Here is a 19,655-nt window from a genome sequence, read left to right as displayed (position 1 = left end):
AATTTTGAGTCACTCAATGCACACATTTCCCACTGAGGTCAAACAAGGCAACGTTCTGCCTTCTTGTTTCAGCTTTCTTACTATAAATAGACTTTCCACAGTCTATTAGGTATGTCTTTTTGGGTGTGTAAAATGGCCCCAAGCATACTGCTGAAGTGCTGGGGAGTCAAAGGCTGTGATGTGCCTTACAGAGAAAACACATATTTTTGCAGATTCATTCAGACATGAGTTATAGTTGCTGTTGGCCATGAATTTAATGTTAATGAATCAACAATATGTTTTAAATAAGAGGTCTCTAAACAGAAACACAAATAAAACAAGGTTATATACTGATCAGTTGATGAAAATCTTGTGACCAGAGGCTCATAGGAACCTAATCTTGTGTTTCCCCTAGGAATAGTGGTTCAGTATTCATGAATTTAATGTTCATAGCAACTTTACAGAACGTAACTACCAGGAATAATGAGAATCTGTATAAATAACTTAAAAGGCTGTATTTTTCTTCTTTCCTTCTTTTTCTTCCTTCATCCTTCTGCTCCCTTCCTTTAATAAGGAATGTCTCAGAAGCAGTGGGGGTAGGGGTGGGGCAGGGTGGAATAGAATGCTCTAAAAAGTTTTATAAGTGAGCAGAGAGGTGCAGATACAGGGAGGAAAGATAAACCTACATTAAGAAACTGACACCTCAACAAGAAATTGAAAAATAAACTTCGTAGGGCCAGAGGCAGCTGGATAACATAGCTTTATTCCACTCCCTCTCTATTCCTCACCCTTGGTGTCAAGCTATAGCACTTCAAGCTGCAAAGTGGTTGTAAAAAACTACCAATGTATCACACTATTCCAAGGAATTGGTTAAGATTGGAGGGGAAGTGCAAAAAAGTTATACAAAAGGCCCCTGCCAAAGGAAATTTATAGCCCATTTGCAACTTCTTGGGTTTATACATTTAGTAGAGCTCCCCCCTTCAGTTATTATCATTACTTTGCTAAGTACTAAGTTACTGAGTAGACTATATACTAAAGTACTTGCTATATAACAGTTTCAGTCTTAAGCACTATATCTATGCTGAGAAGTACCACTGTTCTACATAATATCCACGTTACTAAATGCTTCCTTCAGAAAGATGTTTCTAAATACCCCTCCCACATCTCACACAATATCCTCTCTAAAAATCCCTTTCAAAAAGATACAAAAAATGAGTGGAGATAACTGAATTCACAACATTATTTCATGTGTGTGAAATTCAAAAATGCTACACTAGAAAGGTCTTTCTCAGGTACTTCTTTCTAGAGAACAGGGTATCAGCTCAAGAGAGAATACATGACTTGCTCGAGGACATAAAACTAGTAACAGCAAAGTGAAGACTGGAACCCAGGAGAATTATTGGCATTAAGTTTAAAAATTTAGTGCTGATTACTATAAATGCAAACTGAATTGTATTTCTCCCAAGCCATAAAGCATATTCTAATTTAGACTGACAGAGAACAATGTTTCCTAATTCTTTTACCAACTCTTAAAATGACCCCTGTGATTTTCATGCACTGTTCAAAAGCCTAATCTAGTTTCAACTTTTCATAACTAATTAAACAAATTTTGGTAAACAATTCTAAGTGTTACATAGCAGTTTACTTATCTGCATTGCTTCAAATGACAGTTTATTTGCAACATTTAGCTTAAACTTCATTTTTTTTTTTAAATGGGTTCTACCCACCCAACGCGGGGCTTGAACTCATGACCCTGAGATCAAGACCTGAGCTGCGATCAAGAGTCGGATGCTTAACCAACTGAGCCACCCAGGTGCCCCTTAAATTTCAATTTTAATGTTATAGATACTGTTAGTAATGATACTAAAGTAAGGTTAAAATTAATATAATGGTAATAATAAAATTATATTACTAAACGTAAATTTAAATTAAAAATTATTTCTTGACATTATGTGTTTGAAAATATTTCTTTCAGAAATTCAATACTAAATTTATCAAATTACTTTCCTTCATTACTGAGGAGTTATTAGAGAACAGAAAGGTACTAAGTGCCTTAAAGAAACTGAAATAGAAACAGAGGCACTAAAATTAGGCAAAAAGGAACAAAAAGAGGATACAGGAAAAAAGGAAAACTTGGCTTATTTTTAAATGTTGGCTAGATTTGGCACTGCTTAAGATTTGCATTCAAATTTAAACTCAATCAGAACTTTGTCACTGTGATAGTTTTAAACAATGATTTTCTTTTTAATTTCATCTACTATCAATTTTCAAAAATCAAATACATTATATTAACATTTTTCCCCAAGAGGATGCAAGAAAACAATCCCTTTTAATATGACAAATACCCAGATTTTCTCTGAAATACAAGGGCTCATATAATTTGATTCCAGGGATGTAGTAGGGACCAGAACATTCCTATTGTGCCATAAAATAAGGAAGTAGTCAAAAAATGAAGACATGTTAAAAGAACATGGGATCCAGGCTGAGAGGATTCCACTGGATAAATCTGAGACAATTCTAAGCATTAAAAAGAGTCATGATAATAATGGATTATAACACACTGAATAAAAAAAATCTATGAGTCTACATTGATAAAAAAATTTTTTAATGGGGGAGGAGAAAACACTTTTTATTTTTACAGAAAACTGCCAACTAATAAATGTAGAAGGAATAGAAATATCCTAATCACCATAGTAACGGTTGATTCAGATGAATGCCAATTGTACTGGCCAAAAGATTATTAGGGAACAGGGTATTCCCGCAGTTTCAAAGCATGATATCAGAGATTACTAATTAATTACAAAAGGCAAAGGACATCTTTACAACAAAAAAATCTGGCAGATACCACCTTAATCATATCATATTTCAACATCACCAATAATGGGATAATCAGACATCTATCTTGTGCCACCTGATTTGATGCACTGGGAAAGACACAGTATCACCTATGTAGTATTCCCACCAAAAATATATGACCTATTCTATTCATGAGGAAACAGTCAAATGAATCCATATTGAGGACTATTCTACAAAAAAACTGGCCTGGATTATTAAGAAAAGTCAATATCAGAAAAGACCAAAAAGAAAAAAGGAAGAAGGAAAAAAGATTAAGGATCTGTTCTAGATTACAGGAAGCTAAACTGATATGACAATTAAATGATTCTTGATTGGAGCCTACATTGAAAAATCTTCAAAGCTAAAAGGGGCATTATTGGGACAACTGGAAAATTGAGAATATGAACAGTATATTAGATAAAAGTATTGTATTGATGCTAAATTTCCTGAGATAATTGTATTGTGACTACATAGGAGAATTCTTGTTTTTAGGAGACAACTGTTGAAGCATTAATGGGTAAAGTGCTATGATATTTGCAACTAATTCTCACATGACTTAGGAAATAGTGTGTGTGTGTGTAAACAGAGAAAGAAAGCAAAACTTCAATATGTTAATAATTGGTGAATTTAGGCAAAGTGCATAAATAATCACGGTACTATTCCAATTTTTTTATGGATTTGAGAGTTTTCAAAATAAAAGAAAAAAGAGAAAATCAGTATCATTTAATCAGAAATAACATGAATTCAAACTATAATCTTCAGTGTTGATAGCACATGATAAAGGCTCAATAAATATTTGAATGAATGAATATTCTGGAATTATTTAAGCTTTTTTTTTTTTTTTAACTTAGGAATAACCGTTAAAGAAGAAATTATTACTGAGAAAGCATCTGGAATTAAATGACCAGTCTGGCAGCTGGTACTGTGCTATTTTTTTTCCTTACTGATTTTTGCTGCCATGCCATACCCATCATTATAACTAGATTCAAAAAAGTACTGCCATCCAAAGACATAGCAAATAATACATACTCTCTATGTACATGTAAAAGTTCTGTACTTTTACTTACAAGGTATTGCCATCAAAAGAAAAAAAATGTTATCTGAAAGAAGGTGAAAGAATATCTAATTTTATTTAGCTAAATAACATTGTTTATTAAAAAAATGATAGTTAAAATATATCTTGTATTCTGCACCTTATGGAAATGAAATATTTGAATTAAAAAAATTAGTAATTATCACCTGAAATTAAAGCTTAACACTTTTTAATAAAGAAGGATTAGAAATAAACCACCTTTGGGATATTTTATTGATTCAGAAGGAAAGTTACAGTTGGGGGCTAAACAGAAAAAGAAAGCAGACTCCTTCATCTGAACATTATACCCAAGAAAATATGAGGAAGAAAACAATGGGGGGGGGGAGCTAAATTGCTACATTATAAGTAAAAATGTCCATTGTGGCCTTTTCTTTCCTATACCATTTCTTAGTGCCTATACAAGTAACCATTGGAACTGAGTAATTATTTCAAACAGACTACACATTTGTAGTTTCTTATAAACAAAAACGTTTTAATTGTACTAAATTCTACATATAATTATTCCTTGATATAAAAATCTGATATGCAGAATTCTACCATATAAAATTTATATACCAAGGAATTAATCAATTCTGGTACATATTACCCCAAAATTCTATAGCACTAAAGAGGATGATTCCTTCCTTGCTTTTATCAAGGAGTTCTTCTCAAGGTATCAATACTATATAAATTAGTTATAGTTTTTTGTTACCCTGGGGAATCAATGCTAGAGAAATAGTAACAATAGCTGTAACATCAGGTGAGAGAAAGAAGTGATGAAGGGGCTGGATTTTTGTTGTTGTTCACTTTGTTAATTAGCATACTGCCTAAGTACATTACCTTGTTACATTACAGCCTAGCTTGGGGAAAATGCTGTTACCAAGTGTTCCCTATAGCTTCCTACCCTATAAGCCTGTTCACCCAAATATCCCTAATATAGCTATTATTCCATCTGTTAACAATTGCTGAATCCTATTGTTCCCTCAATTACTACTGAATAGCATATTGGAAGTTATGGAGAAAGCTGGAACCTACACATGGAAATTTTCTTTATAGTCTGTTTTTTTAGGAATATATAGTAATAAGAGTTTGGGTAAGGAATGGAAAGTTCTAGTGAATGGAATTTTGTTAATTGAAAGTATTTTTAACAGCTTTTGTTGCTCCTCTCTCCCCTAAAATTAAACTTTGTTGCCTTGGGTTGCAGTGAAAGAGCTGTCATACAAATCAGTGATCAGTATCCCTGTATGCTTATGTATTTATTACAAGTAAAAACCTAGGATAAGTGTCCACTAAAATACTCTCTTTTCTTCCTACCTGCTTCTTGAATAAACATGTTAAACTTATGGATAACTGAATAATTACTTGGGTTCTGATTAATATAGTATGTGATTCATGTACATACCTTCTCATATGTTCTTATATACTCTTGTAGTCACTTAGTTTTATTTTTTTAAATGTGGTGATTATAATCAACTTTTATTATACCTCATGTAAAAGAACTGTGTCTGAGAGGATGATGAAGCCCATCCCCTACTTCTCACGATTTCTATCTCGTTTACCCTTCAAACAGAGGACAACAGCAGCCTAAGTTTTTGTACATATTTACAAGAAAGTGAAGTGGGTTGTAGGAAAGGTATATCCAAATACTATGGCTCCTGATAGCATTCTGGTTTCAAATGTGCTTTTCCCTTCATTGACCAGAACACAGCTGAAAAAACATGAAACTGCTTCTACGACGATAAATTTAGCAATTTAATTAGTTAGGGATTAGGAAATCTGATGATCAGAGGTATACTTTCATTTAGAATGGTGCTTTAATATACTATATTGTACTGAAACATAAGGCAGAGCTCTACTAAAATAAACACTCATTGAAATGAGTACATAATACTCATTTCAATCAATTAGAGGATGAATTATATAAAGTTCACTCAGTACTCCCAAATAATAATCCTTTTTTTAAAAAAAAGTAATTATCAATAACTCCTGGGTAATTGATCGTATCAAAGTTAACAAGTGATTCCAAAGACTTTTAGTAGAATCCAGGCCTGATTTTAGAAATCAAGTGAAAAGGGTTCTAAAAAAAACCTTTCACTGGTATCTTTATGAATAATTACTTCTTTTAATTCCTACAAGTAGCATCACTTGGATTTTTTAGAAGTCTTACTTATGACATTTAAAAGCTACTAAATTATAACACAGGTTATTTTGCCAAGAATAAATCAGGTAATAGCAGCACTCACCCACCTTCACTAACGAGCTCACTATTGTCTGACTGCTTACAAGAGATGATCTTCTCCACTAGTTGGTTGTAGCTGCAGTTACCAACAGCTTTTACAATGTCATCAATCTAGAAAACAAACGACTGTCTCACTAATCATGATAAGATTAAAAACAATAACAAAGAAACCCATTTCACTCTTTAGGGTTTTATTCTAATATTAAATGTAAAAATATGACTTCTGAAAAAGAAAATCAACACCCAACAGTTCCTAATTTTGTTTACAGCTCACTATAACACATTATGAAAAATATCGCTTAGCTGTATTTCAATTATGCAAAAAATAATGAAATGGGATTATTACATGCAACTTTATTTCTTTCTTAAGGTTGTAAAGATGCTAGTGATTAAAATAAAAAGTAAACTATTTCAGGAGGAAAAATAAGAACATTTCAGGTTTTTTTTTCTAAAAAACAAATATTTTGCATTTAAAGCAAGGCAAATCTAAAGATAATTTACGGGATTAACAAAGTTCTCCCATTTTATTTATTATTTAGTTCTCAGCAAAGTATAGTGGAGATGCAAGTAGACGTAACTATGTCATTTTCCTGAAAAAAAGTTTATATTAATCAGGGATAGTATTTGCCTCATGAGTCTTATTTAATCTTTGTCTTTGGCAGTAGAGTAGAAAAGTAAATGCAAAGTTTTAAGCTGAAGGAAAATGAAACTGGGCATCTCTACTCTCCTCCCATTACACTTTGCTTTGACTACTGAAGAAAAAATAGGTTTCTGGTGTCTAAACAACTTGTTTTGATTGCCATCCCAACTGTAAAATATATTTACTTATAAACTATTTACATGTACTACTGTATTGACATATACATAATTAAACAAATATAAATTAATACATAGATATAACATAAGAGGGCCAATGTTTTCTTTAAACATCCAAATGATCTTCTTGAATACTTACACTTTGAATACCACAAGTCTTCACATATATCTGTTCAAATAATACTCTGGACAATGGTTCTCAAACTAGGGAGCTTGTTAAAAAGATCTAAAAGAATTCCAGGCTCAAATTGCTTCTCAGCTGTCTAAATTTTCATTCCACTGCTGCATTGCAAAGTTTAGGAAAAACTGCTCTAGGCTATAATTTCTTTGTTCCTGCAAAATTCTAGAATGGGAAAAACCTCTGAACCATTGTGGGACCGACTGTTGAGAAGAGCAGTTAATTGAAAAAAGTCAAAGCAGGGAGTTGTGAAAAAATGTTATATACATATCTTGAACATTTCATGTTAAAATACACAAATGTATTCACTTGTCAATCTTTTGATGTAGAGCCAATAAGGCTTTTTCTTTGAAAGCAGACTCTTACGATTCTATGTAAACAACACAGAAGAGTATGACTTCCAGTTTCGATTTAAAGTGAAAACTTAGACCCTTAAGAAGCAATTTGAGGGCACAGTTCCTTTAGATTTTCATTATTTTTCTTAACACTTTTACTGTTTACAGCAATTTTCCTTAGTGACTTAACATTAACTCTTTCCAAAGGATCTGAATTTTCAATCCTAAGGAATCCACAAAATACAAATAAAAGATAAATATACAAAAATCAATTGTACTTCCATAGACCAGCAATAAACAATATAAAGATTTCAATACAGAGATTTCATAGGCCAAATCTCTACATTAGCATTTCATTCAATTAATTCATTTGGGAGCCTTTTATGCACAGCTGTGTACCAGGTGCTGTTAGAGAAACTGCAGACTCAGCAGTGAACAAAAGAGATGGTCTATGCTTTCATATAGTTTACATTCTAGAGTAAAGACAAACAACAAACCAAATAAGCAAATATATTATATGCTAGGTAGTTATACGTAGTGGTGTACAGCTGTTCTTTGTTCGTTTTCATTGTATTCCACAGTATGGATATACCATAATTTTTTTTCATTCATTTTTTGATGGCTAAGTTGCTTGCAGTTTTGGGCTATGACAAATAATACTGCCATGAATATGCTTATACATTTATCCTATTCTACACATAAAGAGTTTCTCTAGGAAAGATGTTTTGTCTAATTGCTAAGTCTTAACGTATGCTTATCCTCAACTTTGCTCTAGAACTCCAAACTGCTTTCCAAAACAGAAAGCCAATTTATTTTCTCATCAGTGGGAAATGAGAATTCTCTACATTGCGTATCTTCTCCAACATTTAGTACTGTCAGACTTTTAAATATTAATTGTTCTGTTCTAATGGGTGTATAATAGTGGTATCTTATTTTGGTTTTTATTTGCATTTCCCTGATGACTAGTTCATATGTTCACTAGTTGTTTGGATAACCATTTTTGTAAAGTGCTTGTTCAAGTCATTTGCTCCTTTTTTTTTTAAACTGGGTTGCCTATCTTAAAAAAAAAAAAAAAAATATATATATATATATATTTGTAGGAGCTCTTTATTCATTATATAAGTTGTAATCCTCTCAGGGGCTTGCTTTTACATTTTCTTCGGCATTTCTTTAAATAAATACAAGTTCTCAATTTTAATGTAGTCATGTTTACCAAAGTTCTTCACGGTTAATGTATTTGTTTAGAAATCCTTTCCTATCATTAAGGTCAGAAACATACTCTCAAACTTTGGCAGTTTTAGCTTTTACAGTTAAATATCAATGCATATGGAACAAATTTTATGCTGTGAGTTGGAGGAAATAATTTCATTCTTTTCCAATTGACTAATTAGAAATCCAAATTGGCTATCTAACTGGCTATCTAATTAAATATGTAATGGCTACCTAATTGCCTTAGCACCTTTTATTATAAGGACTGCCTTTCCCCTGTTGCTCTACAGTGCCTTCTGTCTATATATGCATGGTCTTTTTGGCTTCTCTATTCTGTCATTGGTCCAAATCTTAATTACAATATTTAAAGTATTTCCTATCTGGAAGAGCAAGTCCTCCCTGCTTGTTCTGCTTCAAGTATATCATGGCTTCTATTCCCAGCCCTTTGCATTTCCACATAAATTATAGAATCCACTTGTCTCATTCCAAAACTACTCCCCATAAATCTGTTGGGATTTTGTTTGGGGTCATACTGAAACTACTAATTTACTTTAGAGAGAATGGACATTTGTATAAATTGTCTTAAAATCTAAAATCTAAGAACAGAGACCTACATTTACATAGGTCTCTAATTTCTCTCAAATTTAAAATTGTGCACACAGAGATCTTGCACATCTTTTTGTCAGCTTTATTCTTAGGAACTTACGCTATGTAAATGACATATTTTTAAAATTTCATTTTCTGTCACTTTATTTATTTATTTAAAAGACTTTATTTTTAAGTAATCTCTATACCCAGTGTGGGGCTCGAACTCGCAACCCCAAGATCAAGAGTCGCATACTCTACCGACTGAGCCCGCCAGGCGCCCCTTCTGTTTGTCATTTTAAAATTCTTTTTGAAGGGGGCGCCTGGGTGGCCCAGTCGTTAAGCATCTGCCTTCAGCTCGGGTCATGATCGCAGCTCAGGTCATGATCCCGGGGTCTTGGGATCGAGCCCCATATAGGGCTCGCTGCTCAGAGGGAAGCCTGCTTCTCCCTCTCCCACTTCCCCTGCTTGTGTTCCCTCTCTCACTGTCTCTGTCAAAAAAAAAAAAAAATCTTTTTGAAGAATGTTTACTTGAAGAATTTTGAAGATTTTAGCTTTGTTAATCTTACTTTCTGCTTTTTAATACTTTCTGATCTTTTTTTTAAAACACTTTCTGCTCTTAAAATGGATATATAGTTTATTAGCTTTCAATCTTTTCTTATTCATTAATATATGAATTTAGGGCTTTAAAAATCCCTCTAAAAGCTGTTTTACCTAATCTCACAAGTTTTGATATGGATTTAGTTATTGTGCAGGTTAAAATATACTCTGACTTTCATTATCCAAATTTTTGGCCCAAACTATTTCTATTGTTTTTCTACTGATTTCTAGCTTAATTGCACTGTGGTCAGAGGATATTCTATACTCTATGTGATTTAAATCCTTAGAAATTTGCTGAAACTTGCTTTATAGCCCTGTCGTAGGTCAGTTTTTGTAAATTTCATGAATGTATAGTCAGGTTCAAGAAAAAAACCAGGAGAAAATGTCATGGACAGGAGACTAGGAAGATATGATGATTAAATGCAATGTATTATTCTAGATTAGATCATGGAACAACAACAACAAAAATTAGTAGAAAAATTGGTGAAGTGTGTGAGAACTGAAATCATAAAAATACTAGAGGGGAATACAGGCAATAACTTCTTTGATATCAGCTGCAGCAACTTCTTTCTCGATATGTCTCTGAGGCAAGGGAAACAAAAGCAAAAACAAACTACTGGAACTACATCAAAATAAAAGGCTTCTGCAGAGCAAAGGAAACAACCAACAAAACTAAAAAGCAGTCTATGGAATGGGAGAAGATATTTGCAAATGACAAATCCGATAAAGGGTTAGTATCCAAAATATAAAGAACTTATAAAACTCAACACCCAACAAAACCAAATAATCCAATTAAAAAATGGGCAGAAGACATGAACAGACATTTTTCCAAAGAAGACATATGGCTAACAGACACATGAAAAGATACTCAACATCACTCATTATCAGGGAAATACAAATCAAAAGTACAATGAGATTATCACCTCACACCTGTCAGAATGGCTAAAATCAACAACACAAAAAATAATAGGTGTTGGTGAGGATGTAGAGAAAGGGGAATCTTCTTGCACTGTTGATGGGAATGCAAACTGGTGCAGCTGCTCTGGAAAACAGTATGGAGGTTCCTGAAAAAGTTAAAAATACAACTATCCTACAACCCAGCAATTGCACTACTAGGTATTTACCCAAAGAATACAAAAATACTAATTCAAAGGGATACATGCACCCCAATGTTTATAGCAGCATTATCTACAACAGCCAAATTATGGAAAGAGCCCAAATGTCCATCGACTGATGAACAGATAAAGAAGATGTGGTGTATATATACAATGGAATCTTACCCAGCCATAAAAAAAGAATGAAATCTTGCCATTTGCAACGACATGGGTGGAGCTAGAGGGTATAATGCTAAATGAAATAAGCCAGTCAGAGAAAGACAAATACCATATGATTTCACTCATATGTGGAATTTAAAAAACAAAACAAACGAGCAAAGGAAAAAAAAAAAAGGGAGAGACAAACCAAGAAACAGACTCTTAACTGTAGAGAACAAACTGATGGTTACCAGAGAAAGGTGGGTAGGGGGTGAGATAGGTGACGGGGATTAAGGAGTGCACATGTCGTGATGAGCACCAGGTGATGCATGGAAGTGTTGAATCAATATATTATACACCTGAAACTAATATTACACTGTATGTTAACTGGAATTTAAGTAAAAACTTAAAAAAAATAAATTGGTGAAATGTGATTGAAGACTCTAATATAGCTAATAGTAATGTACCAATATTAAGTTTTGATATGTGTACCAAGGTCATGTAAGATTAAGAGAAATGGGGTGAAAAGTATGCAGGAATTCTCTGTAATATCTTTGTAAATTTCCTGTAAATCTGAAATTATTCAAAAATAAAAATTAATTTTTTTAAAGAATATATATTCATTAGGTTTTATTTTCTGCTTCTGTCAATTACAGACAAAGATATAACAATTTCCAGTATGGCAATCTATTTCTTTTTATAATTCTGTTAAATTTTGCTTTATGTACTTTGAGATTATATGATTAGATGCATACAAATTTTATTTTTTTAAAGATTTTATTTATTTATTTGACAGAGAGAGACACAGCGAGAAAGGGAACACAAGCAGGGGCATGGGAGAAGGAGAAGCAGGCTTCCCGCCGAGCAGGGAGCCCGATGTGGGTCTCGATCCCAGGACCTTGGGATCATGACCTGAGCCAAAGGTAGACGCTTAATGACTGAGCCACCCAGGCGCCCACAAATTTTATTTTTTATTGTCCAAAACTGACCTTTATTCTTTGTGACAGTTCCCATGGGTCCAAAGAATGAGCAATCAATCAGGTATTTACTTTCTAGGTGTCTCTGGGCACATACAAATCTAAAATAAATATATCTACTTGGCAAATTAAACATTAAGCAATTGTATGGCATCTTTTTTTCCCTCTCTTTACTTGCTACCTTTGTTTTTTATATCTCTTGTGAACAACAAATATGTATTATTTTAATCCAACCTCAGAACCACTTTTAACTAGAGCATTTAGTCCTATTTACACTTACTATAATTATTTACATACCTGAACTTATTAAATCTATTCTCTTTGTCCCATCAGTTCAACATTCTTTTACCTCTTCTTTCTTCCTTCTCTTTAGATTAATTTTTCTCTTTTCTACTAATCTAGAAGTTACCCACTATGTCTTCTATTCTTTTCATAGTTACTCTAAAAGAGCATTATCCAATAGCACATTCTGTAATAATGGAAATATTCCAAATCTGTATTGCTCAATAAGATATCCACTGGCCACATGCAATTGAAATATACCTAGTGCAACTCAGAAACTAAATTTTTAATTAAATTTAAATAGCTACACTTGGCTACCACATTGGACAAAGAAGTTACAGAAACTATAACATCTACCCCTACACAAAGTCAGAAGTTAATATTCTCTTCTTGAACAATTAATTCTAGGCCCTTAGAATACTTTACCTTCCTCCCAGCTTAGGTTATTATTTTTGTATTTGCTAATGTTCCTTTTTATAATCCCAAAAGATAGCATTATTATTTGATACAGTCCACATTTATATTTATCCACATATTTATCATGTTATTTTCTCTTCGTTCACTTTTCCCTCCAAGATCATTTTCCTTATTTCTAAAATCCTTGTTTAGAATTTCCACTAATGTTGGTCTATTGCCAGGAAGCTTTTTTTTTTTTTTGAGATTTAAAAAAATGTTTAAGTAATCTCTACACCCAATGTGGGACTTGAACTTACAACCCTGAGATCAAAAGTCACATGCTCTATTGACCGAGCCAGACAGGCACCCCAAGGAAGCTATCTTAATTTAATTAATCTACAAAATGATTTTGTTCCATTCTTGAAAGATAATTTTTCTGGGAACAGGATTATAGGTTAGCATTTGTCTTCTTTCAGCACACTCAATATATCATTTCCACTGTTATCTGGCTTCCAATGTTGCTTTTAAAGAGTTATTATCAATTAATAATGGAGAAATATCCTCTCAGTGGCTGAATTCTGGTGCTCACCATCAAGAGAAAAGCTGGAATTTATTTGCAAGATAATCATTTGCAGAATACATCATCAGAATACAAAGAACTAACCAGTTCTGAGAGGCAGTTCATATACACCTATAGATTACAAACTTTTGCATCGCTCCTTTTCCTTTCTCAGCAGCAGAATCATTCTGTCACAAAATAAGTAAGTAAAATAGATAAAAAGCACAGCCCGAACCCCTTCCAAGAGTTTGAAAATCACTGTGTATACCAGAAAAGTCTGATGAACAATTTCAGTTCTACACTTGAGTATATGTTTTTCTTTAAGCATATGAATTCAACTGTTTACCAGACAATATATAGTTCTATACAGACAGTCAGAGAGATGATCTGAGTAAAATTTTTAAGAACTCAGGCTTAAGTTCCTCAGGCGGTCAGCTCATTCTCCTCAAGAATCTAGGCAATCTGGCATTGTCATCTGCCAGGATGCGACATGGCTCACCTTGGATATGTAAAATGCTAGACATGGCTACACTTTTCAGTGATATTCTCAGAGACAGAATGCCAATAAAGATACAGATGCCCTGTTTACAGTAAGCCATGCTTTCCTTGCCCAGACTACCAGTTGCTTTTACCAACAGACAAGGATGGAGAAACCACTGCTATTATGATCTCTCCGTCCTTGTAGTTAACGCATGGAGACATGTATGCATGCTTCATGCCATCAATCAATATTTACTAAGAACCTACTATGTGCCAACCACTGTTCCAAACAATGAGATATAAGAGCTCAGCCCTCATAAAACATTCTAGAGGGAGATGAGAGCCAATCAAGTAAATAAATAAATAATAATTCCAGATAACGGTAAGTGGTAAAGAAAATCAAATAGGATTGTGGGAGAGGAAATGACTGAGGAAAAGGAGGGTGACTAATTTCAACAAGTTGTCAGAAAGGGTCTCTCTAACAAGGTGATATTTGACCTGAGATCTGAATAATGAGGTACCAGAAACGTGAAGATCTGGGAGAACAACACGTAGGGTAGTAAAACAATGTTCCACAGTAGGCAATCAGCCAGTAGAAGAACCTGAAATAGAAATGAACTTAACATGTCTGAAGAACAGAAGAGCAGTCAGCATTACTAGAGAGTAGTAAAAAAAAAAAAAAAAAAGGGATAATTATATGAGGTGAAGTTGGACAGATACAGAGTCTAGGTCATGCAGCATATCATAACTCTAATAAGGATTTTGTATCTTATTGGAGTTACAGTGGAGGTTTTTAAGGAAAGGAGGGGGGCACAGGCATCAAGGGGAGGGTTATTTTACAAAGATCACTCTGAGTGCCAAGACAACTCAATGGGGGAAAGAATAATCTTTTACAAAGAGTACAACAAATACTACTAGGACAACTGGATATCCACATGCAAAAGAATAAAAATGGATCCCTCGTCAAACTATATACAAAGATTAACTCAAAATTGATCAATCACACTCCTAAATATAAGCACTAAAACTTTATAAAACTCTTAGAAGAAGATACAGGAGTAAATCTTTGTGACTTTGGGTTAGGCAAAGCCTTCTTAGGACACCAAAAGCATAAGCAACAAAAGAAAAAAAAGAGATAAATTGGACATCATCAAAATTAAAAACTTTTTGGCTGCAAGAACACCATCAATAAAGTGAAAAGACTATCCACAGAATGGTAGAAAATATTTACAAATCATTTATCTAGTAAGAGACTTATACCTAGAATATATAAAGAACTCTTGCAACTCTATAACAAAAAGACAAATAGCCCAATTAAAAATGGAGAACGGATCTGCAGACATTTCTCCTAAGAAGATATACAAATGGCCAATAAGCACATGAAAAGACGTTCAACATTATTAGTCAAAAGAAATACAAACAAATCCACAATGAGATGCAATTTTATACCTATTAGTATGACTATAATCCAAATACCAGATAATAACAAGTGTTGGTGAGAATGGGGACTCAACTTCGTAGGTAACTCCTGACTCCTTGAAGTTATAGTCAGAAGTCTTGGACAAACTGAGCAGTCTGGAGGACAGTGCCCTTAACCTCACAATTTGGCTAATTTCAGGTAAAACCACAAAAATATAACAATCAGAGGGGCACATGCGTGGTTCAGTCGGTTAAGTGTCCGACTCTTGATTTCAGCTCAGGTCATGATCTCAGGGTCATGAGATCAAGCCCTGTGTTGGGCTCCATGCTGCGTGTGGAGCATGCTTAAGAGGCTGTCTCTCTCCCTCTGCCACTCATGCTCACTCTCTCTCTCAAAAAAAAAAAAAAAAAATTATATATATATATATATATATATATATATATATAAAACAATCAGAAAGTATAAATCTAGATTAAATTTCCAAATGAATAAAATTTTACTACATTTGTGTTTATATAATTTTAAATTTTCTACTTACCTGTGGATCCACTAACCACCCATGGTACAAAGGAATATCAAGAAGATCAAATACAATGCATTCTGGGGTATATTCAAATACTCGAACACCAGTGAATTTTACGTTTACATCCAAGCCTGTCTGTAGTTTGTGCAAGATTGCCATAGCATCACTCATATTCTGAAAATAGAAAGGAGAAAGGTAAAGATGAGAAAAATCAAAGGACAATGACAATGACAACAACAATTCAAGATACTTGAATGCAGGCACATTTACTTCTACTTTTCCATTTTATCCAATTTATTTGTCCCTTCAACCAATTTTTATTAAGTGCCTACTATGTACCAGGCACTAATTTGAGTTCTAATGAGGTAACAGTGAATAAAACAAAGTTCCTGATCTCCTGTAACTAATATTCTATTTTGAGAGACAAATATATATACAATATAATGTCAAGTATTTAAGGAAAATTGAACAGGATAATGACATACAGACTGACAGGGATGAGGGACCTATTTTAGACCAGAAAGACCAAAGACAAAGTTTCTAGTCAAAGAGTATTACCTCTCCCACTTTGGGGCATATATCCAAAAGAACTGAAAATAACATCTTGAAGAGATACTTGCATCCCCATGTTCATTGTAGCATTATTCATAATAGTCAAGAGGTGGAAACAGCCCAAATGTCCACTGACAGATAAATGGATAGAGACACTGTGGTATATACATACAATGGAATATTATTCAGCCTTAAAAAAAAAAAGGAAATTCTATTGGGGTGCCTGGGTGGCTCAGTCGTTGAGTATCTGCCTTCGGCTCGGGTCATGATCCCAGGGTCCTGGGATCGAGCCCCGCATCGGGCTCCCTGCTCTGCGGGAAGCCTGCTTCTCCCTCTCCCACTCCCCCTGCTTGTGTTCCCTCTCGCGCTGTGTCTCTCTGTCAAATAAATAAAATCTTAAAAAAAAAAAAAAAAAAGGAAATTCTATTACATGCTACAATATGGATGAAACTTGAGGACATTATGCTGAGTGAAGTAAGAAATCACAAAAGGACAAATGCTATGTGATTCCACTTACATGAAATATCTAGGTAGTCAAAATCCTGGAAACATAAAGTAGAACGGTGGTTGTCAGGGGATGGACAAAGGGAAAGCTGGGGAGTTGTTCAATGGGTTTAGAGTTTCAGTTTTACAAGATGAAATGTTCTAGAGATCTGTTATCAACGTGAATATAGTTAACACTACTGAACTATACACTTAAAAATATTAAGGGATTAAATTTTATATGTTTTTTTAAGATTCTATTTATTTATTTGAGAGAGAGAAGAGAGCATGAGCAGGGGAGGGTCAGAGAGAGAGGGAGAAGCAGACTCCCCACTGAGCAGGGAGCCCGCCTCGGGCAATCGATCCCAGGACCCTGGGAACATGACCTGAGCCGAAGGCAGATGCTTGACCAACGGAGTCACCCAGGCGCCCCTAAATTTTATATTGTTTTTAAATCACAATTTAAAAAGAAAAAGAGGGCGCCTGGGTGGCTCAGTTGTTAAGCGTCTGCCTTCGGCTCAGGTCATGGTCCCAGAGTCCTGGGATAGAGTCCCACATTGGGCTCCTTGCTCAGCGGGGAGTCCTGTTCTCCCTCTCCCTCTGCCCCTGCTTGTGTCCCCTCTCTCTCTGTGTCTCTCTCCGTCGAATAAATAAATAAAATCTTTAAAAAAATAAAAATAAAATATATAAAAAAAGAAATGAGCTATCAAGCTTGAAAAGACACAGGAAATTTAAATGTACATTGCTAAGTGAAAGAAGCCAACCTGAAATGGCTACATATTGTATGAGTCCAGATGATATTCTGGGAAAGGCAAAACAATGGAGGCAGTAGAAAGATCAGTGGCTGCCAGGGATTAGGAAGAGGGAGGGACGTATAGGCAGCGCACAGAGGATTTTTTAGGGCAATAAAACTACTCTGTAGGGAACTATAATGGTGGAAATTTGTCATTATACATTTTCAAAACCCACAGAACGTCTAACAAGAGTGAACTTTAATGTGAACTATGGACTCTGGGTGATAATTATGTATTGATGAATGGATATTGATAGTAGGGGAACATTTGTATGTGTGGGATGGGGAGGCAGGGAGGGACAGGAGGTATATGGCAACTCTGTTCTTTCCACTCAGTTTTGCTGTAAACTGCTTTAAAAAGGTGGGGGAGCTCTATAAAAATGGCACTTAAATATCAACCAAAGCAAAATATTGACTCTGTGAAGCTCAGGGAAAAAAAGCACTCCAAACAAAGTAGACACTAGTACAAAAACTCTGATGCAGAAATGATTTGATACTATGTCCATGGAACAGCAAGGAGTCCTGAATAGCTAGAACAAAATTAAGTAGAAAGTGTAGGAGATGAAGTCAGAGAAAGAAAAAGACAAATACAAAGACTTGTTGCCCAAATTAAGGAGTCACTCTGTCCACCTCTGTTTTCTCTGTAAATATGGTCACATAGATCTGTAAGGAATACTATTTTAAAACATGTTTTTCTTAACATTTTTAATACAGTCAATATGGTCATACTTATAGAGGATATATTTGATGAAACAAAAAACACCAATATATAATTCTTTTTTAGATTTTATTTATTTATTTGACACAGAGAGAGAGAGAGCGAGAGCAGGAACACAAGCAGGGGGGGAGAGGGAGAGGGAGAAGCAGGCTTCCCGCCGAGCAGGGAGCCTGATGCAGGGCTCAATCCCAGGACCCTGGGATCATGACCTGAGCTGAAGGCAGACGCTTAATGACTGAGCCACCCAGGCGCTCCCCAATATATAAAATTTAATACAATTTTTATTTAATCCCTACTGTTAATCAGACACTGTGCTACATATTGAAGATATAAAAAAATAGGAGGGGACTATAGCCTACCAGGGGTCTTATACTAGAAAGGGTGAACATGAAATAAATCCTTTTATATTAAAACTAGGGACTCTCTCTGAAATCTGAAAAAGACAAACTTAGGTCATAAGAACAAAATTCTGTTTTACCAGATAACATAAAACTCCATTTGAAGAGACTATACAGACTGAAAATAGAAATTACTCAAATCTTTTATTTTTTTTTTATTTTTATTTTTTTTAAAGATTTTATTTATTTATTTGAGAGAGAGAGAGAATGAGATAGAGAGAGCATGAGAGGGAGGAGGGTCAGAGGGAGAAGCAGACTCCCTGCTAAGCAGGGAGCCCGATGCGGGACTCGATCCAGGGACTCCAGGATCATGACCTGAGCCGAAGGCAGTCGCTTAACCAACTGAGCCACCCAGGCACCCAGAAATTACTCAAATCTTTTAAATTTATCAATGAAGAATTTATAATAGGATAACATTGTTATATCGTCTGGCTTTCATCAGTTTCACCTCTTCCTAATAACTATATTCTCCCAAAACAATATATTTCTTCAATCCAAAGTTGAACCCTTGAAAATAATCAGCTTACATTTTTTCCCTCAGTGTTATAAAACTTTTCCTAAGCCATAGCAATGATGAATCTGAAAAAATAGTAATAGTGGGCTATTGTAGGATTATAGTTCTACTGCTACTAGTTTTTCTTCTACATTTGTTAAATTCTTGGTTGCCAGTCACCCAATTTCCTTTAGGGTAGGTATAATTTCTAATAGCTCCTGGGCTCATGCTAACACTTTTATACATCTTTTATATTTCTTTATAAATTATGTAATATTAAAATATCTATGGGCGCCTGGGTGGCTCAGTCAGTTAAGCGTCTGCCTTCGGCTCAGGTCATGATCCCAGCGTCCTGGGATCGAGCCCCGCATCAGGCTTCCTTCTCAGAGGGAAGCCTGCTTCTCCCTCTCCCACTCCTCTGCTTATGTTCCCTCTTTCGCTGTATGTCTCCCTGTCAAATAAATAAATAAAATCTTAAAA

General features: G+C 34.5%; 1 protein-coding gene across 2 annotated transcripts in view; it reads right to left on the bottom strand.

Annotated features, from left to right (window-relative positions):
- Nucleotides 1-19,655, bottom strand: part of MINDY2 (MINDY lysine 48 deubiquitinase 2) — a 72,610-nt gene that overhangs the window by 25,703 nt on the left and 27,252 nt on the right. The window contains exons 4-5 of one of the 2 annotated variants that reach the window (XM_032417036.1): nt 15,754-15,912; nt 6,134-6,236 (exon numbers count right to left, since the gene is read on the bottom strand). In XM_032417036.1, the coding sequence (XP_032272927.1) occupies nt 6,134-6,236; nt 15,754-15,912 (262 nt within the window). The remainder of the gene's footprint in view (nt 1-6,133; nt 6,237-15,753; nt 15,913-19,655) is intronic. The other variant, XM_032417037.1, reaches the window with a different exon arrangement.

This window comes from Phoca vitulina, unplaced genomic scaffold, assembly GCF_004348235.1.
Source record: "Phoca vitulina isolate PV1807 unplaced genomic scaffold, GSC_HSeal_1.0 scaffold20, whole genome shotgun sequence".
Classification (NCBI taxonomy): Eukaryota; Metazoa; Chordata; class Mammalia; order Carnivora; family Phocidae; genus Phoca; species Phoca vitulina.
The sequence above is the reverse complement of the archived record's forward strand: the minus strand, read 5'-3'. Positions and strand labels throughout refer to the sequence as shown.